Source organism: Anomaloglossus baeobatrachus, chromosome 1 (assembly GCF_048569485.1).
Source record: "Anomaloglossus baeobatrachus isolate aAnoBae1 chromosome 1, aAnoBae1.hap1, whole genome shotgun sequence".
Lineage (NCBI taxonomy): Eukaryota > Metazoa > Chordata > Amphibia > Anura > Aromobatidae > Anomaloglossus > Anomaloglossus baeobatrachus.
Genome location: NC_134353.1, coordinates 479,280,765 through 479,308,652, shown reverse-complemented (window position 1 = coordinate 479,308,652; position 27,888 = coordinate 479,280,765). Strand labels below are relative to the sequence as shown.

The window sequence follows — 27,888 nt, the reverse complement described above, 5'->3', positions numbered from 1 at the left end:
AAAAAAAAGCTTACCTCTGACGTAGTCCAAAGTCAATGTCAGCTCAGCTTCATCGCTCTGAACAGATGAGCGTCTGTCCAGACCGACAAGAAGGCTGAGACTGAAAGTAACATTTTCCGGTCTTCCAGTCACCATCATCATCAAAATCATTTTTATCATCATCATACACCCACAGCCATCATCATACAAACACACATGGCAATCATCATCATCATTATACACACACACACACACACACACACACACACACACACACACACACACACACACACACACACACAGCCAACATCATCATCATACACAGCCATCATCGTCATTCACAAACAGCCACCACCACGATCATCATCAGTCACAAACAGCCACTACCGCCATCATCACCATCATCAGTCACAGACAGCAACCACCGCCATCATCATCATCATCAGTCGCACACAGCCACCATCACCATCATCAGTCACAAACAGCCACTACCGCCATCATCATCATCAGTCGCACACAGCCACCACCGCCATCATCATCATCATCAGTGTCACACAGCCACCACCGCCATCATCATCAGTGTCACACAGCCACCACCGCCATCATCATCAGTCGCACACAGCCACCACCGCCATCATCATCATCATCAGTCGCACACAGCCACCACCGCCATCATCATCAGTCACACACAGCCACCACCGCCATCATCATCAGTCACACACAGCCACCACCGCCATCATCATCAGTCGCACACAGCCACCACCGCCATCATCATCAGTCACACACAGCCACCACCGCTATCATCAGTCACACACAGCCACCACCGCCATCATCATCATCAGTCACACACAGCCACCACCGACATCATCATGATCAGTCGCACACAGCCACCATCACCATCATCAGTCACACACAGCCACCACCGCCATCATCATCAGTCGCACTGCCACCACCGCCATCATCAGTCACACACAGCCACCACCGCCATCATCATGATCAGTCGCACACAGCCACCATCACCATCATCAGTCACACACAGCCACCACCGCTATCATCATCCTCATCATCATCAACACACAGCCATCATCATCCACACACACATACAGCCATCATCATCATCCACAGACACAGCCATCATCATCATCCACACACACACATACAGCCATCATCATCATCCACACACACATACAGCCATCATCATCATCCACACACACATACAGCCATCATAATCATCCACACACACATACAGCCATCATCATCATCATCCACACACACATACAGCCATCATCACCATCAACACACACAGCCATCATCATCATCAACACACAGCCATCATCATCCACAACACACAGCCATCATCATCCACACACACATACACAATCATCATCACCATCAACACACACAGCCATCATCAACACATAAACAATCATCATCATCCACACACACATACAGCCATCATCATCACCATCAACACACACACACACACACACACACACACACACAGCCATCATCAGCATACACACACACACACACACACACACACACACAGACAGCCATCATCAGCATACACACACACACACACACACACACACAGACAGCCATCATCAGCATACACACACACACACACTCACACACACACACTGCCATCATCATCATACACACACACACACACACACACACACTGCCATCATCATCATACACACACACACACACACACACACACAGACAGCCATCATCAGCATACACACACACACACACACACAGACAGCCATCATCAGCATACACACACACACACACACACAGACAGCCATCATCAGCATACACACACACACACACACACACACAGACAGCCATCATCAGCATACACACACACACACACAGCCATCATCAGCATACACACACACACACACAGACAGCCATCATCAGCATACACACACTCACACACACACACACACTGCCATCATCATCATACACACACACACACACACACACACACACACTGCCATCATCATCATACACACACACACACACACAAACACAGACACCACAAACGTTCTAACGTGCCCTATACTCTTGTTCCTTCTGCTGCACCCGCCGGCAAAGCAGCTAACGTCAGCGCTGCTCGGGTCGCACTGCTGAGCTCGAGTTGAACGACGCCGTTGATTGCTTCATCCTGACATCTGATTGAACGCCGCCTTTGATTGCTACTCCCTGGCGGCTTCTCCAATGCAAAAGTGCGGCTGGCCGCGGCTGCAATGTGAAAGTGCGGCTAGCGACCACTAAATGACTGGAGGCAGTGGAGGGCAAATATCAAGTGTTCTGCACTGTGTGTCTGCGGGCCGCATAAATCAGACTGGCGGGCCGCATGCGGCCCGGGGGCCGCGTGTTTGAGACCCCTGCCTTAAAGTATGTCCCATTTACTCTCCTGATGGCTTTGCATCACTTTGGGATTCTCTCAAGGAGCTTCATCACTTCGTCACTTAGAATAGCTATCCAGAGATGAAGCAGTAGAGTTGTAGCAGAAACCCAGAATTTTAGATCAATGGCAAGGTGAAATGATAAAGAAAAAGACTGTCTTAGGCTCTGTGCGCACTGGAAAACTGAATTTTCTTAAGAAAATTCCGCAGGGTCTGAAAGATTACCGCACCCGCGGTAAAAAACCGCGGCAAACCGTACCAGAAAACCGCATTTGGTTTGCTGTGGTTTTACCGCGGTATTGTTCGCGGTTTTGCCGCGTGCTGGTTGGTACATGTGTTTTATTGCATTCAATGCAATAAAGCACATTGAAAAAAAATAAATCTATTTCCTTCTGAGATAGACGGATAGACAGAGGACAGATCGCTGCTTTTCTCCCGAGCGGTAGTGAGTTCGCATTACTGGCCGTGGGAAATGCCCTGTGGTTACCTCTGCTGTCTCGTTGCGAGGCTTCATTCAGCACTGTCAGCAGTGTCAGTCGCGGCTGGATGCAAGCATCGCAGGACGTGGATTACGCCGGAGCTGTGTGTTTTGGGAGGGGTTAATAAAAGGGTGAACGAGGCTTATTTGTGTTTTATTTAAAATAAAGGATTTTTCGGTGTGTGTGTTTTTTCACTTTACTTACGGGTTGATCATGTCAGCTGTCTCATAGACGCTGCCATGATCAAGCCTGGACTTAGTGGTGGCGATCCGCCACCATTAACTCCTTATATTACCCTGACTGCCACCGCATCACTGCAGCGGGAAGAGGTGGGGACACTCCGGTACTGCTGCATAATGGCTGCGACAGTCCCGGGGCAGCGGCGGGCTGATATTCTCGGCTGCGGGAGGGGGGGCATTAACCCTGCCCCTCGTCCTCCCCAGCCTGAGAATACCGGGCCACCGCTGTGTGCTTACCTCGGCTGGACGGTAAAAATACAGCGGAGCCCACGTGTTTTTTTTTCTTTCTATATTTCCGTTTGCTTTCTATGTGTATTCTATGTCTGTGTCTGTGATCTGTGTGTGTTTACTCTCTGCTCTGCTTCCTCTTCCAGTAATGACATCACTTCCCTGCGAACCGCAGGCAGCGATGTGCATTACCGCAGGTACACCGCGAAATACCGGAGGGAATAACGCAGGAAAACGCAGTGAACCGCACAGAATTTGCTGCCTGCGTTATTCCCTGCGGGATTTCACGATTACATGGCAGTCAATGGAGTGTAATGCCGCAGCGACGTGCGGAAAAGAAGTGACATGCAATTGTTTTTGCTGTGGGAATCCCGCAGCAAAACATGCAGCTGTCAAAATCCGCATAGTGCGCACAGCATTTTTTTTTCCATAGGTTTTGCTGGTGATTCACTGCAGAGATGTTATGAACATTTTCTGCAGCGAAACATGCAGCAAAACCGCAGGAAATCCGCGGCAAAATCCGGTAAGTGCGCAAAGGGCCTTAGGCCCTGAGAGCACGGTGCTTTAGGAGTCTGACCCTGAAAACTGGATTCACATGGAACAGTTATGGAGCTAGTTCAAAAGGACTCGGTCTCTGCTTATGTTCTTGTGTTTGAAAAGTTGGACAACAGCGTAAAAACCCGCTTTATACTCGTAGTGTGTGTGACTAAGGCCTTACCGGTATATAGAGCACCCAACTCTCTCAGGAATGCATGTTGAACTTCTGGATTGTATGCTCCTATCTTGCCCAATGCCTTCTTCTATTTACCACCATTCATTAAGCCAGCGTTCTCTGCAGCATTACCGCAACAGTGGGCAAAATTGGAAAGGGTTGTCAACCACTTAGGACTTATTTTAAATGGCAGACTGTAGTTCTTATCTCCTGGTGGTCATGTGACATGGTCTCGTTACCGCTGCAGCCATCACAATTCCATCCTAGCGGAAGAATAGTGCTTCTTCAGGACACCCCAGGATGACCATTTTGTCTGGTGGGCCGTTGTCGCTTCTATCGCCATGGCGTACTGTTACGTCACTTCATAGGACTTTGTACCATGCAATAGCTTGTTGTGTAGGCATTTTAGTGATATTGTAACCCAGCCATCTTGGCCTCTAAATACAATTATAAAAGGCAGGTTGTGGTGCAATGCCAGTTTTGAAATGAATGTTTATGTTCATTTGTCTATAGGGCATGTCAGCTTCTGCCTAACAATTAGTGTATAGTTTCCAATCCAGTATTTCTTGTATTACCATGTCGCACATCTACCTGTTTAGTATTCTGAAGTGTATTTTATTGCAACACACACTGAGAATGGGATATATCATCATTATTATTATTATTAGAACAGTGCTTTAGAAAGGAAGACTTTGTGCTATATTTGTCTAAATGTGGTACACTACGTAATACGTTTTAGCTTAATGGGAACTTGTCATGTCTGGTAACCCTATTAACCTGTAGTTATAGGGTTAACAGGCTAATGGCATAGAGGTGTCAGAGTGCTGAACTAAAACTGCGGCTCCCTGGAGAAAATATAACTTTTTCTCCTGGGAGTTGCGGGTTTCCAGTCATACACCCACCACTCAGTACACCGTGAATGATGGCTATAAGCATGCCCTGACATCTTTTGCTGGTAGTCTGCTCTATAAGGCTATGTGCCCACGGGACAACCTACCCGCGGATTTTGCCTTGGAAAACCTGCATTTTCCAGATAAATCCGCAGGTTTACGCAAGTACAGACACTCCCCATGTTATCTTATGGGATTTGGGGAGTGCTGTGTTATGTGCGGCTGCGGAAAATGCTGCGGATTTCCCGCAGCCGCATGTAACTGCAGGTCAATTATTCATGCGGAAATATATCTGCGGATGTCTCACCTTTCAACTATGGTAAGGTATTGCCGCACTTGTCCCACAGATTTCCGCAACAAAAATGCTTGAATCCTGCAGCTATGAATAGCTGTGGATTCCGGGGAGCAGCTGCGGTAAACCTGCGAACAAACCTGCGGCAGAGTCCGCGGGTACATTGTCCCATGAGTACATATACATCAGTGCAGAGCCGGCTGTCAGTCAGAGTTCCAGGGCCCGCTTACAGTATAGTGATCAGTGCTGTGCGCGGTGACTTAAACTGCACCGTCACATCTGCATCACTGAAAGCTGGCGGCTCCCAAGAGAAACCATTTACTCCCAGGTGCCGAAATTTCATTACTGTGGCCAGGGAACCTTCAGTACCTTACTAATAGGCAGATTGAGTGTTATCGGACATAATGGTTTCTTTTTAAGTCTCCGCATGCCTGATGTAACACATCTGTGGCACTCAAGCAAGTTGTTGTTTATTTTTTTTCCTGACATAAAATTTTCGGAGCTAATAATAATTTAATACAATAGTAATCATGTCCTTTTGACCTCTTCTTACTTTTGTCTTATAGTTTCCATTCCCCTCCCCCAAAAAATATGGTTTGTCCTATTAAACCAGTTTTTGATTTGTCCAATTTTTTACTGTCTATATGAGAATATCTGTGCTACATTAGGTCTCACGAGAAGTGCCCTAGAGGAGCAGCCCCTGAGTAAGGCAGTCACATGCTGGCTACGTTTGGAGGATTATTCATGCTTTGGCTACTTTTGGAAAATTATTCCTAATTTGTATATGACCTGGAAGTGAGTCATTGTGGCAGGATGTCTTCTGTGCCTATGTATTACAAGAATTCTTTCCTGATGTTTGTGGAAAATGTGCTTTCTAATATTGTAACATCAGTCATGCGGTTGAATGAAAGTGATGGTCATTTCTGCCAATGCATTAATCGCTATAGAGCATTCTGCTCTTACTATTAAAAAAAGAAAGTTATTCAGCTATAAAACCTATTGCACTCACCTGGAAAATAAAATGGCATCTGTGTAATATAGAAAAATGTACAGGTTTATTCTTCTGGGTTCTTCTCATTGTAAGGCTGCTTTCACACATCTGTTTTTTGCCGTGCGGGACAATACGGCGCTCTGCAGAAAAAACGCAACAGGTTTTTTTTGCCGCCAGTTGCGGTTTTTCCCGCCTAGACTTGCATTAGCGCCGTATTGTGCTGCATGGCCTTGCGTTGCGTCCGTTTTTTGCCGGATGTGGCATATTTAGCGCATGCAGCGGCCGGATGGAACGTTGCCTGGCACGTTATTTTTGTGCGGCAAAAAAAACGCATTGCGCCATATCCGGCGCGATTCACAATGCAAGCCTATGGACGCCGGATGCGGCGTCTTGCGGCAAAAAACGCATTTGGACGCCGGATGCGTTTTTTTTGTACTGCGCATGCTCTCAGTATCAAGCCGCATTTGTCAAAAAATGGACGGGTCGCATGGGAAAAACTTATGCAACGGATCCGTTTTTTTCGCCGCATACGTTGCATAGTTTTTTGAGCTGGATTGAGCCACACTGCAAAAACCGGATGTGTGAAAGCAGCCTTAATGGAGCACTGGACCATCTCAATCGCTCCAGAACTGGCCTTTCATCTTTGGGTGCTCACAAAAAGGCTCAAACCTATTTGTTTAACTTATTTTTCTACTTAAGGCCGCTTTACACACTGCAATATCGGTACCGATATCGCCAGCGTGCGTACCTGCCCCCATCGATTGTGTGACACTGGCAAATCTCTGCCCATGTCACACAACATCGCCTGGACCCGTCACACTATTTACCTTCCCTGCAACGTCGCTGTGACCGGCGAACCACCTCCTTTCTAAGGGGGCGGTTCGTTCAGCGTCACAGCAGCATCACTGAACCGCCGCCCAATAGCAGCGGAGGGGCGGAGATGAGTGGGACGTAACATCCCGCCCACCTCCTTCCGCATTGCGGCTGGGAGGCAGGTAAGGAGAGGTTCCTCGTTCCTGTGGTGTCACATGGAGCGATGTGTGCTGCTGCAGTAACGATATTTGAGAATGGACCCCCATGTCACCAATGAGCGATTTTGCACGTTTTTGCGACGATGCAAAATCGCTCATAGGTGTCACACGCAACGGCATCGCTAATGCGGCCGGATGTGCGTCACCAAATCCGTGACCCCCAACGAGATCGCTGTAGCGATCTCGTAGCGTGTAAAGCCCGCATTATTTTAATAGCTTATTTTGTTTTGATTTATTTTTGTATTATATAGTGAAAAAGTGAGTAAATTACAGGACAAAGGAGAATGAAAAGTTTGACATTTGTTTACTTCTCTCCTGTGCGGGGAACAGATTTTGATGAACATGAACCAATTAGAAATCGTACATAATGAGTCATTCAACATGTTATATAGAATGATTAGTGATGAGCGAGCATTACCATGCTCTGGGCTCATAATGAGCAGTCGGACGCTTGGACAGGCGGGACTCGTATTCTGAGTATAATGGACGTCTGTGAGGAATACTAGCATTTTTCTGGAAGATCTTCCTGAAAAATGATCGAGTTGTTCCACTGACTTCCACTATACTCCGTGTTCAAGTTGCACCAATACGAGTGTCTGACTGCTCGTTATGAGTACAGAGCATGGTAGTGCTTGCTCAACACTACTCATCATGAGTACTGAGCACCTGAACATTGTAGTGCTCGCTCATCACTATTCGTTATGAGGACTACAAACCCGAGCATGGTAGTGGTCACTCATCACTACTCGTTATGAGTACCGAGCATCTGAGCCTGGTAATGCTCGCTCATGACTACTCGATAATGAGTACTAAGCACCTGAGCATGGTACTGCTCACTCATTACTACTCGTTGCATAGTACTCACTTATCACTACTTGTTACGAGTACTGAGCCCGAGCATGATAGTGCTCACTCATCACTACTTGTTACGAGTACTGAGCCCCCGAGCCTGGTAGTGCTCAATCATCACTACTTGTTACGAGTACTGAGCACCCGAGCATGGTAGTGCTCAGTCATCACTACTTGTTACGAGTACTGAGCACCCGAGCATGGCAGTGCTCACTTATCACTACTTGTTACGAGTACTGAGCACCCGAGCATGATAGTGCTCAATCATCACTACTTGTTACGAGTACTGAGCACCCGAGCATGGTAGTGCTCGCTCATCTCTACTTGTTACGAGTACTGAGCACCCGAGCATGGTAGTGCTCACTCATCTCTACTTGTTACGAGTACTGAGCACCCGAGCATGGTAGTGCTCGCTCATCTCTACTTGTTACGAGTACTGAGCACCCGAGCATGGTAGTGCTCGCTCATCTCTACTTGTTACGAGTACTGAGCACCCGAGCATGGTAGTGCTCGCTCATCTCTACTTGTTACGAGTACTGAGCACCCGAGCATGGTAGTGCTCGCTCATCACTACTTGTTACGAGTACTGAGCACCCGAGCATGGTAGTGCTCGCTCATCTTTACTTGTTACGAGTACTGAGCACCCGAGCATGGTAGTGCTCGCTCATCTCTACTTGTTACGAGTACTGAGCACCCGAGCATGGTAGTGCTCGCTCATCTCTACTTGTTACGAGTACTGAGCACCCGAGCATGGTAGTGCTCGCTCATCTCTACTTGTTACGAGTACTGAGCACCCGAGCATGGTAGTGCTCGCTCATCACTACTTGTTACGAGTACTGAGCACCCGAGCATGGTAGTGCTCGCTCATCTCTACTTGTTACGAGTACAGAGCACCCGAGCATGGTAGTGCTCGCTCATCTCTACTTGTTACGAGTACTGAGCACCCGAGCATGATAGTGCTCGCTCATCTCTACTTGTTACGAGTACTGAGCACCCGAGCATGATAGTGCTCGCTCATCACTACTTGTTACGAGTACTGAGCACCCGAGCATGGTAGTGCTCGCTCATCTCTACTTGTTACGAGTACAGAGCACCCGAGCATGGTAGTGCTCGCTCATCTCTACTTGTTACGAGTACAGAGCACCCGAGCATGGTAGTGCTCGCTCATCTCTACTTGTTACGAGTACAGAGCACCCGAGCATGGTAGTGCTCGCTCATCTCTACTTGTTACGAGTACAGAGCACCCGAGCATGGTAGTGCTCGCTCATCTCTACTTGTTACGAGTACAGAGCACCCGAGCATGGTAGTGCTCGCTCATCTCTACTTGTTACGAGTACAGAGCACCCGAGCATGGTAGTGCTCGCTCATCACTAATAATCCTTTTCTTAATTTCTAGAATTCTGCTGCTGCATTGTGCACTTGTTGCTGCATTTTTTTTCCCCCTTTCTGTTTTTGACATTTGCTAAGTGTTATTAAATTGTGTTATGTTATGTACAAGTGCATAAAATGTTTTTTGTTACACTAACAAGGGGACATCTTGATTCTTGGGGCTGCCAGATGACAACCAGGAGGTTCACATCTGTGTTGAGCCTCCATGGCAGCCTCTGCCAAACAAGTGCAGCCTGGTGTTCTGTAAAACACAATGCCGTGACAGAAGCCTTATTAGTACATGAGTTTCTTCTGGTCCCATTGGTTTCCTTCATATGATGCTTCCTGCCGTGAGAAACGGAAGGGAACGCAGCTGTACATCTTCCCCTACAGACACTGAAGAGGTTTTCTTGCTGTTTGCTATAATAAATTGATATATTTAGGCTGAGTTTACATTCAAGTTCGGAACTGGAAATGGTTTTCCTGTTTCATTTTAAAACCAGAATGACAGGTGCCATACCGGAATAAATACGGTGCTGCATGTATTAGTAGTTTTCCATCAAATTTGATTAATTCTGCCATGGAAACTCAATGTGAACGGAACCTTAAGGCTATGTGCGCACTAGAAATGTGAATTTTCTCAAGAAAATTTCTTGAGAAACTTCTGCCAGTGAAAGATTTCCGGACCTGCGGAAAAATCCGCACCAAATCCGCATGCGGATTTGCCGCGGATTTACCGCGGCTTTACCGCAGGTTTGTCCCTGCAATAAATAATAAAGATAATCGATAGACAGATAATGGATAGAGGGAAAGATGGATAGATGAATAGATGAATAGATAGATAGATAGAGGGATAGATAGATAGATGAATAGATAGATAGATAGAGGGATAGATAGATAGATGAATAGATGAATAGATAGATAGAGGGATAGATAGATAGATAGATAGATAGATAGATAGATAGAGGGATAGATAGAGGGATAGATGGATAGATAGATAGATAGAGGGATAGAGAGATAGATAGATAGATGAGAAAAACCTATATAATGTTCCACCTCCCTGCATTTTCTAAGCTGGCACCCTTTAGTGACTTTCATGTGGCACTAAAGGGTGCTTAGCCTTGTATTTAGCCATAAAATAAATAAATAATTAAAAAAAAAACGACGTGAGGTCCCCCCATTTTTTTTAGCCATCTAGGGTAAAGCAGACGGCTGCAGCCTGCAGACCACCGCTGGCAGCTTCACCTTGGCTGATAATCCAAAACAGTGGGCACCCCACGCTATTATTTTAAATTATATAAATAATTTAAAACAAAAAACGTGCGGTCCCCCCCATATTGGATCACCAGCCAAGGTAAAGCGGACAGCTGGGGTCTGATATTCTCAGACTAGGGAGGTCCACTGTTATTGGACACAGGCCGCAGCCGCCCCAGAAGTGGCGCATCCATTAGACGTGCCAATCCTGGCGCTTTGCCCCAGCTCATCCCGCGCCCTGGTGCGTTGGCAAACGGGGTAATATATGGGGTTGATGCCAGATGTGTAATGTCACCTGGCATCAAGCCCTGGGGTTGGTGAGGTCAGGCGTCTATCAGATACCCGACATCACCAACCCAGTTAGTAATAATTAAAAAATAGACAACAAAAAAAGTTTTATTTGAAAAAACACTCCCCAAAACATTCCCTCTTTAACCAATTTATTGAAAAGAGCACAATCAATTCCACGTCCGGCGTAATCCAATAAGGGGGGGGGCACGGCGATCCATACCATAGTCGCTGTCCCAGTCAATGAAGAACAGAATGTTCCCCATTGGCTGGGAGAGCAATGCAGTGACCTGAGCTAACATCAATAGGTCAGCTCAGGTCACTGCAGGGGATGACGAGCGCTGCCATCAGGAGCATAGATGAGATCATTACCTTCTGTGATCATCTCCTGTACTGCTGACGTCAGCGCTGTCACTGACTTCTATGCCCGCCGCGTCGTCAGACGTATCGCGAGAGCCTGTGACGTCACCGCTAGTGACAGTCTCGGGCCGCTCGCGAGACGGGCATAGACAGCAGTGACCGCGCTGACGTCAGGAGGCAGGAGATCGTCACAGCAGGTAATGATCTCACCTCCTGACAGCAGCAATCGTCATCCCCGCGGCTCCCAGCACTGCAGGATGTCAGTGTCTGCCTGCGCTGTCGCGTGACAGGCTGCTGACACTGCGGGCAGACACTGATACCCTGCAGTGCAGTGTCAGTGTCTGCCTGTGTCAGTGTCTGCCTGCGCTGCAGCGTGACAGGCTGCTGACACTGCGGGCAGACACTGACACCCTGCAGTGCAGGCAGCCGCGAGGCCGGAGCAGGACACAGACTGCACGGGCACCTGGAGGTCGCACGGAAGTGCTTCTGTGCGGCGTCCAGGGAGTGCGACGTCTGTGTTTACTCTGCTCCGCTTCCTCTTCCTGGCATAATGACATCGCTTCCTGCAAAACCGCAGGCAGCGATGAGCATTACCGCAGGTAATTCGCGGCTATTCCGGTGGTATACCGCACATCATTGCTACCTGCGGAATACCCCCGGAATACCGCAGGTACCTGTGGAAATTAATGGACATGCACATTTTCTCAAGAAAGTTTCTCGAGAAAATTTTCTCAAGAAATTTTCTTGAGAAAAATCCGCACAGTGCGCACAGCTATTTTTTTTTCTCATTGAATTTCATGGGAAATGTCTGCACAAAGATTGCAGACATTTCTCAAGAAATTTCCGGGGCAAATCCGCGGGTAAATCCGCGGGAAAAACGGTCTAGTGCGCACATAGCCTAAGACACATTGATAAATAATTCAACAAACCATTATTAAATCAAACAATGGGAACAAGAGATTCATGCGAAAAATATTTTTAATAAGATTTTAATGATACAAAGTAGACAATCATCACAGACAGAAATACTTCCTTGAGGAACTGAAATGAACGGCAGACAATATTTTCAATATATTTTTTATATAGCTGCAAGGTATCAATCGGTGTTACCTAATCATACAGACCCCTGACAATTAATTATATTTAAATATATATACACCATACAGTGGAAAAAGATCCTCAAAATATCAGGGATCTGCATGATCTTGGACAATGTTGAATATAGGAGCCTTGGTATAACAAATACTGAAGATAGGATCACAATTTATTCAAAAATTATTTACTGCAGCTTAGCACAGGCGTGTTTTTTTTTTTGTTTTTTTTTTGTTTAATGTGACCGGTACCACATCAAATACATTTTTTTCTTTTTTCAACAAATGTATTATATTGAATTAAATATCACAATGTTCCATTAATGCAAATGGTCCTGGGTGGAAAGCGCACATATAGGCATATATATATGGGGGCCAGCAAATATTGACCCAATTGTGATATGTTGCAAAAAGCAATACAAAGTCAAAGTCCTGTGCGTTTAACACTGGCCATGCATTAGGAACACCACTTAGACTATTTCTGCAGCTTAGTATATGTTTATAAGTGGTGTTCCTAATGCATGGCCAGTGTTAAACGCACAGGACTTTGACTTTGTATTGCTTTTTTGCAACATATCACAATTGGGTCAATATTTGCTGGTCCCATATATATATGCCTATATGTGCGCTTTCCACCCAGGACCATTTGCATTAATGGAACATTGTGATATTTAATTCAATATAATGCATTTGTTGAAAAAAATGCATTTGATGTGGTACCGGTCACATTAAACAAAAAAAACAAACCAAAACGCCTGTGCTAAGCTGCAGTAAATAATTTTTGAATAAATTGTGATCCTATCTTCAGTATTTGTTATACCAAGGCTCCTATATTCAACATTGTCCAAGATCATGCAGATCCCTGATATTTTTGAGGATTTTTTTCCACTGTATGGTGTATATATATTTAAATATATTTGTCAGGGGTCTGTATGATTAGGTAATACCGACTGATACCTTGCAGCTATATAAAAAATATATTGAAAATATTGTCTGCCGTGCATTTCAGTTCCTCAAGGAAGTGTTTCTGTCTGTGATGATTGTTTACTTTGTATCATTAAAATCTTATTAAAAATATTTTTCGCATGAATCTCTTGTTCCCATTGTTTGATTTAATAATAGTTTGTTGAAAAAAATCTATGATGATGTGTCATGCATGTAAGCTATTTTGGACTTATGTAACATTGATGAATGAGCAGAGCATGGGCTCAAGTAAACATGCTGTCGATCAATGAGCAAAATGCTGACTCTATTGTTTATGCTGGATTAAAAATCATTGTTCTCGGCGGCATGTAGCCCTGTATAAACGGGGGCTGTACTGCTGATGACATGGATGCGTTATGTGGAAAGAATGATCCTTGTATCGGCCCAGTAAATGACCGCCGATCGGCTAGATCGTAAGTTGGTCATTAGAAATGGCTATTCACACTTTGTAACTAAGGTGAGATTTATGTGATTTTTATATACTATGCAGAAGCGGTTTCTGCACCAAACTGTGCAATACCTTATCACCGGATTTATAGGTCAGCTTCAGTCTTCCTTATGGAAACAGTGGTCATGGGTGCACGTAGACCAGGAAAATCCAAACCAATGTCTAGAAAATAGAAATCTATGGCATACACCATCCAGTATTCCAAAGTGCTTTATTCCATCGTCATGTGCAGTTAAAAGTAGCGGGAGAGAGCCGAGTGCAGACCCCCTATGGAGGACGGCCGTTTCGCACCTCCTTGTGCTTCAATGGTTCCCATGGGACCCCTTGAAGCACAAGGAGATGTGAAATGGCCGTCGTCTATAGGGGCCTGTACTCTGCTCTCTCCCCGCTACTTTGAACTGCACATGACGATGGAATAAAGCACTTTGGAATACTGGATGGTGTATTCCATAGATTTCTACTTTCTGGACATTTATGTGATTTTCACATCCACAGACAATGTCTCTCCTATAACTAGCGATTGGCAATTTCCAGCACTATACACAAACACCACTAAGGCATTTTTCTCTTTTGCTTTTCAGATGCTGAATACCGCTGTTTGATACTCGGCATGCAGAAGGAAGGACTGGCACAGAATGAGTTTAAAAAATGACGCTGGTGATGACAAGGCGTCTTACAACCTGTACATTTATTCCAAGCTTTCTCATGAAGACTCGAACTGTTGCACTGTTTCCGCCACAAAGGAATCATCTGCTTCTGATGTCATCAAAAACGCGGTTGCTGCTCTTTGTCTGGAAGTCTCTAAAACCTATGTCCTGACGGAAGTGAAGGAGTGTGGAGGAGAGGAGTGGGTCCTAGATGCCAATGACTCGCCAGTGCAGAGGGTGCGTCTGTGGCCACGCAAAGCCCATGATAGGCATTCACAGGCAGAAGGGTACTATTTTCTGCTACAAGAGAAGAATCAGGATGGGACCATTAAGTATGTCCATCTCCCTCATGTCTCTGAAGAAGAAGCTGCAAGAAGGCTTGTGGAGAGGGGCTTCCTCCCCCGCCCCCAGGAGGACTACAATGATTTATGTAACTTGCCCAATTTAACGGAGTCAACCATATTAGGAAACTTGAAAGTCCGCTTTCTAAAACAAAAGATCTACACGTATGCAGGAAGCATTTTGATCGCCATTAATCCTTTCAAATTTCTACCTATCTACAACCCCAAGTATGTCAAAATGTATGACAACCACCAGCTGGGGAAACTGGAGCCCCACATTTTTGCGATTGCGGATGTGTCCTATCATACAATGTTGAAGAAGAGAGTTAACCAATGCATAGTGATCTCTGGAGAGAGCGGCTCTGGAAAGACGCAAAGTACCAATTTCCTGATACATTGTCTGACTGCACTGAGTCAGAAGGGCTATGCCAGTGGAGTGGAGAGGACCATATTGGGGGCTGGACCGGTGCTAGAGGTAATATGCTATAGAGGTCGGACATTACATGCAATTTATATGGTCTGTGCTGAAAAGCTTGTAAGGTAGTCGTTTTTGGAGAATGTGATACATTAGGGATCGGTGTTTGCTTAGAGCGCATAATATGAGCAGGTGTAGAGGTGCACAATGTCTACCTATTTTTAAGAAATTAATGCATAACATTTTCATTAATTGTCAATCTTCATCCCTTAGCGTAGCTGGCATACTGTGCAGAAAGTATGCAAACTATCAAGAATATCATGAAGCATACAGCGTGTGCATAGTGAGGTGTGGACTTTATCTGCACACTGAATATGCTCTAGACCCCCCTCACTGGTCTCATGTAATATGTGTATATATGGTATATGCTGCATACAAACTCCATTGTAAGCATAATGCTATAAAGGAGCACTGACAGTATGCTTTATGGTGACAAAACCTCCCCTTAGGCCAGATCTGTATTATAAGCATGTAATAAAGTCATATAACATTATGTGGATAGCAGCCAACTGGGATGATATCAAGGTCATGGGTCAGAGAAGCCTTGATTCATCCAGCATTTTCATATTGGTTTACACTGGGGTTACTAAATTGTCTGCCCAATGTAGAGTATTGTGAACAACAACCTTGAACATGTGTACATGTTCAAAAAAGGAAGTGACAATATAAGAAATATTAAAATCAGTTTTTATTGAAATAAAAATTAAAATCATACAAAAAATACACTGAAAAAAGAACAAGGAAAGTGCTAGATGATAAATATAATATTAAGTGTCGCTCCTTGATAAAGCAATCAAGCGAAACACGTGTCGGAGTGAGGGGCCGTGGACTGTTGGTTACACCACCTATACAAACTGGTAAATATATTTTCCAAAATGTCATGCTTTTGAAATTGCTATTATGTGTCTGTGCGATGAGGTTGAGGAGGGCTGCACCTTATAGGATGGCTGTCTAAATTTTGGCTTGGATAGTTTTGATACCAATTATTTAATTATTTATATGACTATTTATTCCATCCATTTTGGTGGCTTATACCTCCCCTCCCCCCTAGGACATTGGCACTTTAATTGCAGTAGTCAAAAAACTTTCTTTTGAGGCAACTTTGCCTGACATTTGCTGGTCATATATATTTAATATAGGTGGTAATTATTCATTGATCCAATTTTTAAGAATTCTTATGAAATGAATATATACGGGATTATTATGGAATAATAAAATTTGATACTCTGTCCACGACCCTTAATATTATATTTATCATCTAGCACTTTCCTTGTTCTTTTTTCAGTGTATTTTTTGTATGATTTTAATTTTTATTTCAATAAAAACTGATTTTAATATTTCTTATATTGTCACTTCCTTTTTTGAACATGTACACATGTTCAAGGCTGTTGTTCATATTATATTGAAGTGCGGTTCTATTTAGGACTAATGTTGAAAAACCAATGTAGAGTATTGTAAGATAAAAGAAAGCCATGGCAAAATACATAAAAATGTATCTAAATGTAACCAGCAGTGATATACTAGCTGTGATCCCGGAGCTCCATGCTCATCGATCGGTGCTCTGTGTCAATGATAAAACCGATCCCACACCTACCAGAGAGCATGGAGCTTTGGGACTACACTCAGGAAATCTCTGCCGGTTTGATCCAATAGCGCGGCTTGTGTCATTACCACATTATAATTTACACTGCTGTTTTGTATTTATTTTTTTTTACTCTTGTACATGTGCGGGCAAGGCACTGATTGCCGGTTCAGCTTGAGACTTAAAGGGGTATTCCCATCTCCAAGATCCTATTCCAGTATGTAGTAGGCATAATAATAGTAGCAAACACCTCCAATTAGAAATGTAGTATAGTTCTCCTGATTAGCTATGTAGCTTTCCTTATGTTTAAAGCTTTAAAGGGAAGGTGTTTTAATGTGTTAATTTTAAATAAAATTATGTTTTTAATTGAGAAAAAAATATATATAAAAATTTAAAGTTTGATAATTTTCCACTGTTAAACACTAGGGGGAGCAGCTGCTGAAATCCTACAGAAATCCCACTGTAGAATTAGCTCACATTACAACTGCAGTAAAGTGGGCAGAATCTGCTCTCCTGTGTGTGATGTCACCTCTCCCTCCCAATTTGGGTGTTTCCAAAAGAATAAGAGAATGAAGTTTAGAATCACTCTGTGGTCACCAACAAAATAGCTGCGCACTGTGATCCTAATGTCCAAAGTATCACCAAGGCCAGCTGCATAGTGCTCCACTGTATTCCAATGCACCCACACTGCCTACTAACTGTATCCCATTGCCCCCACACTGCCTACTGATTGTTCCCAATGCCCCGCTCAGCTCACTGACTGTATCCCAATGCCGCAGGCCCTCACCTCAGACCTGCACCTCGGCAGCCTGTCCTGTCGGACATCACCGTACGAGCAGCTCAGGCCCAAGGTGAGCACACGGGGGAGGGGGGGTCGTGGCATGGGGGTGGGTCGCAGCACAGTGCGGGGGAGGGGTTGTGGTTGCGGCACAGTGTGGGGGATGGAGGGGTCATGGCAGAGTGGGGAGCAGCGCGCCAGGATCAGTAACTGTGCAATCACAGTGACCCGGTGCCGGTACTCACCCCATACATCCCGGTGGGTGACAGGGATAAAGTGCAGCACACAGCATAACTGTGAGCTCCACAATGATGGCGCTGATCTCCTCCCTCTGCTGTGATCTGGACAGTCCAGGGGGCGCGTCCATTTCACAGCAGATGCCTTCTGCATGTAACTAGATGGGGTCGGATTCCGACCACTGTCCTCTATGCTCTGGGCGCTGCCATAAAGGAGGTGAGTAACGGTCATTATAAACACCAAATCCAAGATGGCAGCCCCCAGTGCTTCAGTAAAACTAGAATTAAATAAAAACTAAATAAACAGTGTAATTTTGTATTAAAAATACTTGATTTCATAATCACTATTATTAATACAAAAATAAAAAACCGCGACACCCTTCCTTTAAAGTAGCTTTATGTATCCATTGTTACCACAAATATAGTGACAAACCTACCTAAAATGCCCTGCACATGAGGTAAGAGACATGGCTATATCAGGAGAGCTATACTACATTTCTAATTGGAGGTATTTGCTAAATGTTACTATTAATATTCTTATTACACCTACTACATATTGGGAGAGGATCTTGGCGATGGGAATAACCCTTTAACTTACAATATTTGGAGGAAAAGATGAAGTTCACAGGATGAAGGGCCTAGATGGCAGGGGCAGGAGCTGTCCAGAGTTGTGGGTGTCTTAGGCTAAGTGCACACTGTCTGTACACCCAGCCTGCAGTATATTTTACAGGTTTTTCCCGACTTGCACTGTAAAGTTGCCATTGAGTCCATTTACCAGACATAGGCCAAAAGGTAATTCTGTTTTTGGCCTCCGTCTGGCAGGTATGTGCCTGCATACAGTTTCTCTAACTTTATAGAAAAGTACTTTGCTATACAGAGACTGCTATGCAAAGAAAAGCATATTATGTGCTATACATTTTCTTACAGTGGGTGCCTATAGTGGACGGATGCCTCGGCACCCATCCTGACTGAAGCCATTGTCGTCCGCACACCTCTTTGGCACAAACAGTCTAGACCTAGGCACGCTGGCATCGTCAGTGGCCCTGTTAAAGCTCTCCTTCTTCCACAATACACCCCTTATGGCAGATGTGACCCTGCTGCTTTATATTTGTGGGAGATAACTTTCCCTTTCGTTATTTCTTTCTGATCTTTGCATACTTGGTTGGCTGTCAGCAGAAATCGTTTTCCCTGCTTTCTAACCTCCCACGTGAGCTTATACTGTATTTATTCATGTTACCAAAGACAAAAACATTGAATTTTCAGTTCAGCTCAGGGTAGGACTTGTCACAACCCATATACATGTTGTAAAAATGATCCTATAAAATGAAATACAATGCGTTCACCTGCAGAATGCCAGGCCATAGAGGCTATGTTTGCCCCAACCTGAGGCTTCACTCGGTAGGGATTTAGCAGAGAAACACATTCGTGCCTACACGTGGGCATTCACATGGGAATGTATACAGGTTGTTTAGGTTTTTAATTGCCCACGTGGAAAGGTTTGTATCGGTGACCACTTCTAGGATGCCTGTGACAGTTGATGCAAAGTGTGAAAGAACCTTGTAGGCACACAGCGTACCACCGTGCCTTTAGTGTGTTTGGGCTAATAAGGAGCCTGTCATTTTATTCATTCTGCCCCTACCATAGGCAGCATGAACCTGTCTGCACAATGACTGCCATGTAAATCTTCCTCCAAAAACAATTCCAACATTTCAGAGAGCACCTAGTTTGTAGGGCCATCCAGAGACCATAGGGAGCAAGGGAGGCTGCCTCTGCTCACCCTGCACCAGGTGATTAATAGGTCAGGGAGAAGGAATCTGGGGGCACCCCTGGACTAGTCACGTTTCAGTGACTGTCTGCAGTCGTGCAACCATTCTACCCATGGGTTTGGCAGTATAAATCGGGCGACGGGTTCCCTCTAATGAAATTGGTGTGGCATGTGCATTTTCTAGGTTAGTCTTCCCCAACAACAATGGAAGATCATTACATAGTGAAGTAATACTCACTGAGAATGCACTCACCCTTAATATACATAAGCATTTAGCCTTCTATTTGTAAGGGTTCCTAAAGACTGCTGACATTGGAGCACTACCTTCTAATCCTTTCAGAAGACTATCCTTGGAAAGCTGTGGTAGTGGTCAGCCTCCCTTCCTAATTGGTTTCCATTACTCTATAGGTTCTTAGAGCAATTAGTCAGGTGAATAAGCATATATAATGGATAATGTCATTTTACAGGAGAGCTTCACCATTGTGCCGCTGGCACTGCTAATGGTCATTGTGCACAAGACTCACTAATTCACTTGGTAATGTGATTCTGTTAAGTCTAATCTGCCAGAGCATTAACAGTGGATAGAGGATGTCTGCTATGTTAATTTTCCTAGTACCTAGTATTAAAGGCGTTGTTATAAAGCCCAGGGTGGTGCAAACATGAGTAAAAGCTATAGTCGCCCACGTCTTCCCCACCGCTCCTCTGTGTGGTCTCTCCTTCCAGTGGGATTTTCACCACTGATGGTTTGCAGAGATCATGTTTTTCCTGCTGGAATAAACTGTCCCTAGGTATTTTTATTATTTCTTTTTTTCAAGTGACTTGGACATCCAATCTCTTGACTTCCGTATATAGCTGACCCAGGGGCCGTAACTACCTATACAATTCTGGGTGTAAATGGTCACAGATTGGCTCATTGAATGGCGATAGGGCTTATACTTATGTGGTCCTGCCATGCATCCTTCTGTAATATACGCGTAGACTTGTTAACATACCCTTATCTGCCCTGCCTGCTCGATCTGGATATTCTACAAGATCTGTGATGAGAGCACCTCATTTGTGACTTTTATTTTTGTCTTTCCATTTTCTTTAAATAGGATCTAAATGTATTGTTTTTTGACTGCTTTCCCTCAGACTATTTACTGGCCATTTGGATAATGAATATACAAAACTTGAAGAGGACCAAACCTCTCCGCCTGTGGGCAGAGACCGCCCATCTGCCATGTCTGTTTTGCTAGATTATACCAATGGCATATCATATCTGGAGCATCTGTCATTTGTCTGAATCTTAGCAATTGGGTGTTGCTGAGTAATGTGCTGGTCTTTTCTGCATTGGTGGGAGCCACTGAGTACATTGTGTCTGCACATGCCTGCGGGATGCATTGGCGCACAATACCTGCCAATGCATGTAATCACAATAGTAAACATGCATGATACCGATTGATCGTGCAGCCATCCCTGTGGATATGGACATTTTCACTTATCAGCATGTGTAAGGACAAACCCTTTAAGGGTAAGTTCACACAGTGCGTTTTTGCGCGTTTTTCGGGTGCGTTTTGCTCAGAAAACTGCATGACTTTGCTCCCCCAGCAAAGTCTATGACATGGGTCCCCAATTCCAGTCCTCAAGGACCGCCAACAGTGCATGTTTTCAGGATTTCCTTAGTATTGCACATGTGATAATTTAATCACCTGCACAGTTGATGATTCCAACACCCATGCAATGCTAAGGAAGTCCTGAAAACATGCACTGTTGGCTGCCCTCGAGGACTGGAGTTGGGGAACCCTGGTCTATGAGTTTTCATTTTTGCTGTCTGCACACAGCGTGTTTTTTTGTTTTTTTTCTTTTAGCTGCGTTTTTGTGGTGCCCACAAAAACGCAGCATGTCAATTATTTTAGTGTTTTTCACTGCGTTTTCCATCCATTGAGTTCAAAGAGATGTTCAAAAAAAGCAATGAAAAACGCAAATTGCAAATATAGCTGCGTTTTAGTGCATTTCTATGACTAAAAACGCAGGTATAAACACAAGGAATGGGTAGTAAAGTGACATGTACAGGAAGAGGATTCCTTCTGTCAGTAAACACAGAAGCGTGAATCCTCCCAGTACCCCCACCGCTGCTTGCATCTCCAGCCCGGTGCCATGTCCGCTCCCGTGCGGCACCATGGCTGGGTGGGAGTTGGAAGCGGCTGCGAAATCAAAAGTGAACAGTAGAAAAAAAAATGTCATACTCACCTGTCTGCAGACTCCCAGTGCCATGTCCGCTCCCAGCTCCTCTCCCGCTACCGCCGCTTCGGCTGTGTGCAGACTTCCGATAGCTGCAGGACCTGGCGGTGATCACCTGATGCGGCACCTGACGCATCAGCTGATCGTAAGCCTCGCGGTGACGCCGGCTTTTTACCGCCCGGCCGGCTTAAACTATCAGCTGATGCCGTCAGGAGACCGCTTCACTGATTACCGGAAGCTCCTGCAGCGATCAGACGGGAGTCAGCACAGACGTGTGTATTTTTTTTTTGTACTGATGCATCAGCTGATTGTATAAAAGCCGTTTATACATTCAGCTGATGTGTGATGTGATTCACATCCTTGAATCTGACACATCATCTGATCGCTTTGCCTTCAAGCAAACCGATCAGATGATATTTGATCCGGATTGGACTGCGCGGAACCCTTGACCCAGGATTACTGCGGAGGGGGGGTTCTTTATTTCAATAAAGATGGAGTCACTAATTGTGTTGTGTTTTATTTCTAATAAAAATCTTTCTGTCTTTTTTTTTTCTTTTTTATATCTTCATGGTGGCTATGCCTAATATTGGCGTGACACCATGAATTTCGGGCTTAGGGCCAGCTGATAATATATAGCTAGTCCTAGCCCCATTATTACCCAGCGAGCCACCCGGCATCAGGGCAGCTGGAAGAGGTGGACACAGCGCCAGAAGATGGCGCTTCTATGAATGCGCCATTTTCTGGGGTGGCTGCGGACTGCAATTTGCAGCTGGGGTGCTCAGAAAGCTTGGGCACTCTGCACTGCGGATTCCAATTCCCAGCTGCCTAGTTGTACCTGGCTGGACACAAAAATTGTGCGAAGCCCACATCTTTTTTTTTTTTTTAAATTTCATGCAATTCATGAAATAAAAAAGGCTTCCCTATATTTTTGGTTCCCAACCGGGTACAAATAGGCAGCTGGCGGTTGGGGGCAGCCGTACCTGCCTGCTGTACCTGGCTAGCATACAAAAATATGGCGAAGCCCACGTCATTTTTTTGGGGGGCAAAAAACTCCTGCGTACAGTCCTGGATGGAGGATGCTGAGCCTTGTAGTTCTGCAGCTGCTGTCTGCTCTCCTGCATACACTATTGGATGGAGTATGCTGAGCCTTGTAGTTCTGCTCCCCCTGCCTCTCCCTCCAGCATACAGTCCTGGATGGAGTATGCTGAGCCTTGTAGTTCTGCAGCTGTCTGCTCTCCTGCATACACTAGTGGAGAATGACCAACAAATGACATCAGACCACTTTTTTTTTTTTTTTTCTTTCTCAACAATCTTTATTGACTTTGTTCACTGATAAAAAAACGCATAAAAATGCAGTGAGCAAAAACGCACCAAAACACGGTAAAAATGCACGCGTTTTTTTTGCCGCGAGTGCGTGTTTGTGCGGTTTTTACCGCAAAAAACGCACAAACGCAGCGTCAAAAAAACGCAGTGTGTGAACTTAGCCTAAGAGATCAGATAATTGACAAGTTCTCTTTAATGCTCATCCGAATTAATAGAACAAGTGTAATGAATAAATGGATTTGTGCATTTGATCCTAGCGGTGTGATGGTTCCAGCATTTCTGACACGCTGCTGTGATCAGCGGATCGGTCCCCACTGTATCCTACTCTCTGAGAAAACCGCATACACACTCCATAGTTTCCCTTTAGGGAATTTGAGGATAGTGCCACTTTTAATATTTTATTTTGTAGTGTTGGCTTAAAAAACACTTCCGTAAATTAAAATGCTTCCTTGTGAAGCATCCACAAATGTTGTTCCTTTTTTTGCATGGCCTTCATTTTTTAACTCTGCACACTTCCGCTGTACAATCTGAAATCTGCTGCCCTGTGCAATGAGTGACTTATAGGCAAAGTTCAGAACTCGAAGCTATTGGTAGACATGACGTGCTGGAAATACAATATCCTCTGCACGTTGAGGTGCATCCATTCAGGGTAGGGCAGTGTCCATTATAGCCCCAGCAGCTTGGATTTAGTCTTTTATTCCTTAAAGGGAACCTGTCAGATCCAATATGCATAGAGCCACGAGCAGTTCTGGGTGCATACTGCTAATCCCTGCCTAACCGTCCCTGTATACACTAGCACAGATAAAGTAAAAAGTATTTCTAAAGATCTTATATCATATGTTAATGAGTGAGGGGACTAGTCCCCTGGGCGTTGCGTCCCTTGCTAGTCGGCTCCATTAGCATGTTAGTGAGCCCCTGTGGGTGTGCCAACATGCTAATGAATGTGCAGTTTCACAGGTTGATCTCACTCACCTCTCTGCTGACTTCTGGACTTCAGCTCACTGCACATGATCCCGGACTTCCGGTTATGCGCACTACATGAGTTTGAAGCCAGGATGCGTACACTCGGCTTCATAGTGTGCATGACCGAAACTCTGAAGGTCATGCGCACTGAGCCAAAATCTAGCATATGGTGGCGGAGAGTTGAGTGACCTCAATCTCTGACACTACACATGCATTAGCATGTTAGCACACACCCACAGGGTCGTGCTAATATGCTAATGGAGCCGACTAGCCAGGGGAACTAACGCCCTTGGGACTAGTCCCCTCACTCATTAGCATACGATAAAAGATGTTTAGAAATACTTTCTCTAAAGATCCCTTTATCTATGCTCGTGTATACAGGGAATGTTAGGCAGGGATTAGTAATATGCAGCCAGAACTGCTCGTGGCTCTGGGAGTATATTGCACCTGACAGGTTCCCTTTAACTTTCTTACCATTAGGAGGCATTCATACTTGGGGACTGGGGTGGCAGCGTCCTTATGTGGGGCTGCATGAGTGCTGTCCTTATGTCTCAGTTTTGATCGTCCTCTTTAGTGTTTTTTCATATTGTGGGTGACTTTTTGAGCCTTCCCATTGACTTGTATTGTAAAGTATTGATTGTCTTCACAATGGAAAATGCCTGAAGAACAGTTAAGTCACTTTTTAGCCACTTGGTGTTTTTTCCTACCTGAATTAATTTTAAAAGATGCTCAAAAGCTTGAGCTACTCACGGCGGGTCATCTCTTACGCCTTTTCTGAGCACTATTTCAGGCAGAAAACATGTGAAAAAGCCATTGTGTGCACGTACCCCAACTGAAGCGTTCCCTAAAGTGGATTCCGCTAGAACACGTGTCATTATCAAAGTTATTTGTGGAACTACTTTCATCTTATCTGCAGCCCAGCACTAACTGGTTTCCTGAATGACTTTCCACTTGCGTTGAGCCATGAAGCTCATTTGTATGGTTCCCTTTCAAGCTGTATAGTCTATACTTTTCTTTCGAGAGTCATTCTCTTTGCTATATTCCCACTATTTATTCTGTACCCAAGTTCTAATCAGTTATGTTATAATTTTGCTATCCATGCTAGTGAATAGGATATTTAACCCTATGTACATGTTACTGTTTTGTTCATACATCCTCAGATATTGCTGATTGTGGACAATTTACAGGTTAGGGTACCGTCACACTTTGCGACGCAGCAGCGATCCCACCAGCGATCTGACCTGGTCAGGATCGCTGCTGCGTCGCTACATGGTCGCTGGTGAGCTGTCAAACAGGCAGATCTCACCAGCGACCAGTGACCAGCCCCCAGCCAGCAGCGACGTGCATGCGACGCTGTGCTTGCACGGAGCCGGCGTCTGGAAGCTGCGGACACTGGTAACTAAGGTAAACATCGGGTACGGTTACCCGATGTTTACCTTAGTTACCAGCTCACACCGCTTAGCTTAGCGTGTGAAGGGAGCAGGAGCCGGCACTGGCAGCGTGAGAGCTGCGGAGGCTGGTAAAGAAGGTAAATATCGGGTAACCACCTTGGTTACCTGATGTTTACCTTGGTTACAGCTTACCGCAGCCTGTCAGACGCCGGCTCCTGCACCCTGCACATTCAGGATTGTTGCTCTCTCGCTGTCGCACACAGCGATGTGTGCTTATCAGCGGGAGAGCAACAATAAAAAAACGAACCAGGGCTGTGTGTAACGAGCAGCGATCTCACAGCAGTGTCACACACAGCGAGATCGCTAATGAGGTCACAAAAAACGTGACTCAGCAGCGATCTCAGTAGCGATCTCGCTGTGTGTGAAGTACCCCTTAGCCCGAATGAATTAACAATAGGACTAATTCTTATGTTGATCTGTGATATGTCCACATCAAAAAGCCTCAGACTTCTGACGTGGATTCTCTTCTAAGGCTCTGTGCCCATGTGGCGTATTTTCGGGCAGTTACGCTGCGTTCTGCGCTGCAGTGTAACTGCATGCGTCCTGCGTCTCTAGCACAATCTATGAAGATTGTGCATAATCCATGCGCACGTTGAGTTTTAGAACGCAGTGATTTGCATGCTGCCGAAGCGCTGCGTTCTAAAAAGCAACATGTCACTTATTCCATGCGCTTTGGATGCATCCCCCGCTCTGTCTATGGGAGAGGCTGCATCCAGAGCGCATGAAATCGGCTTTTCATTACGGACTGTTTCTGCAGTGATTTGAAGCGCACATGTGCTGCAGAGATTCCTGCAGGGACAGAACGCAACGTGGGCACATAGCCTAAATGTAGCTATTGGATTTAATCCTGATCTGATGTGCGAACAAGCCCTAGTGATACCAGAACACAAGTGGATTTATTGCACGTTTTTCGGCAGACATGTACTACATGTGGGTTTTGTCTTATGTCTTCCAAAGGGTGAACCTGCAGTTAAAATTTGCAGAAAGGATAGACGTGCAACAGGATAAAACACCGCTGAACAATTTAAACACAAAACATATCCTAAATATGTAGATGAGATTCTTAAATCTAACTTAGTTGATACTGCCGTGTTTCCCAGAAAATAAGACACCATCTTCTATTATTTTTTGCCCCCCAAAACGCGCTAGTACTTATTTTTAGGAAACACAAGTAGGAGTAAGTTTACCACCCATAAAATGCAGACCCCCCCTGGAGAATTATACTTACCAGACCCCAGACATTTGCGTCGCTCCGAGGTCCTCAGCGGGTGCTCCCTGCAGGTCTTTGTTTTCGCCACAGAGGTCCTCCCCTGCTTACAGCCAACACACGCGCGCGCACCCACATCTGGTGATATCGCTTCCGGCAGACAGGGGGACCTGTGACTTTGAACGTGAGGAATTGCCGTGGAACGCATTGAAGCGTTCCATCATGGGTCCTCGCATTCCACAGTGTCCCAGGTCACTGAAGCAGTATGGTATCAGCAGATATGTGAGTGTGTATGTATTTCACCCAGGTCTTCACGTTCCACAGCATCCCACCTGGTGAGTAAAATTGTGGCATCTGTCTTCTTTCTTTTAGGGGTGTCTGCTTTCTTTAATGAAGTGTGCTGCAATATTCTTTAACTTTATTAGCTGCATAGACACTTCATTATTGAACTGCAACTAGGGCTTATTTTTAGGGAAACAAGGGTTGAGGGTAAGTTTACCCCCCCAAAACGGCAGACCTCCCCAGAAGAATCATACTTACCAGACCCCGGACATCTGTGTTGCTCCAAGGTCCTCAGCGTGCGCACACACACACACATCAGACACCCAAACATCCGGTGATACTGCACTGCTACCGGCAGTGAAGAGGACCTGGGATACTGTGAACGTGAGAACCTGCAGTTGAGAGCATTGAGGACCTTCGGTTGAACCCGGCGATGTGTTCCACTGCAGGTCCTCAGGTTCCACAGCGTCCCAGGTCACCAGTGCAGTAAGGTATAAGTGTGTGTGTGTGTGTGTGTGTGTGTGTGTGTGTGTGTGTGTGTGTGTGTGTGTGGTCTGGAGAGTAAAGGCCCCTTTACACACTGAGACTTTCTAGCGATCCCACCAGCGATCCCAACCTGGATGGGATTGCTACAAAGTCTCTGGTGAGTCTCTGGTGAGCTGTCAAACAGGCAGACCTGGCCAACGACGCAACAGCGATCCGGACCTGCAGACGACCT

At 45.2% G+C, this 27,888-nt stretch overlaps 1 protein-coding gene across 6 annotated transcripts in view; it reads left to right on the top strand.

Moving 5' to 3' along the window:
* Nucleotides 1-27,888, top strand: part of MYO9B (myosin IXB) — a 255,193-nt gene that overhangs the window by 49,030 nt on the left and 178,275 nt on the right. For all 6 annotated transcript variants that reach the window (XM_075314952.1, XM_075314924.1, XM_075314943.1 and 3 more), the window contains exon 2: nucleotides 14,482-15,363. In XM_075314952.1, the coding sequence (XP_075171067.1) occupies nucleotides 14,536-15,363 (828 nt within the window). In that variant the 5' untranslated portion in view covers nucleotides 14,482-14,535. The remainder of the gene's footprint in view (nucleotides 1-14,481; nucleotides 15,364-27,888) is intronic.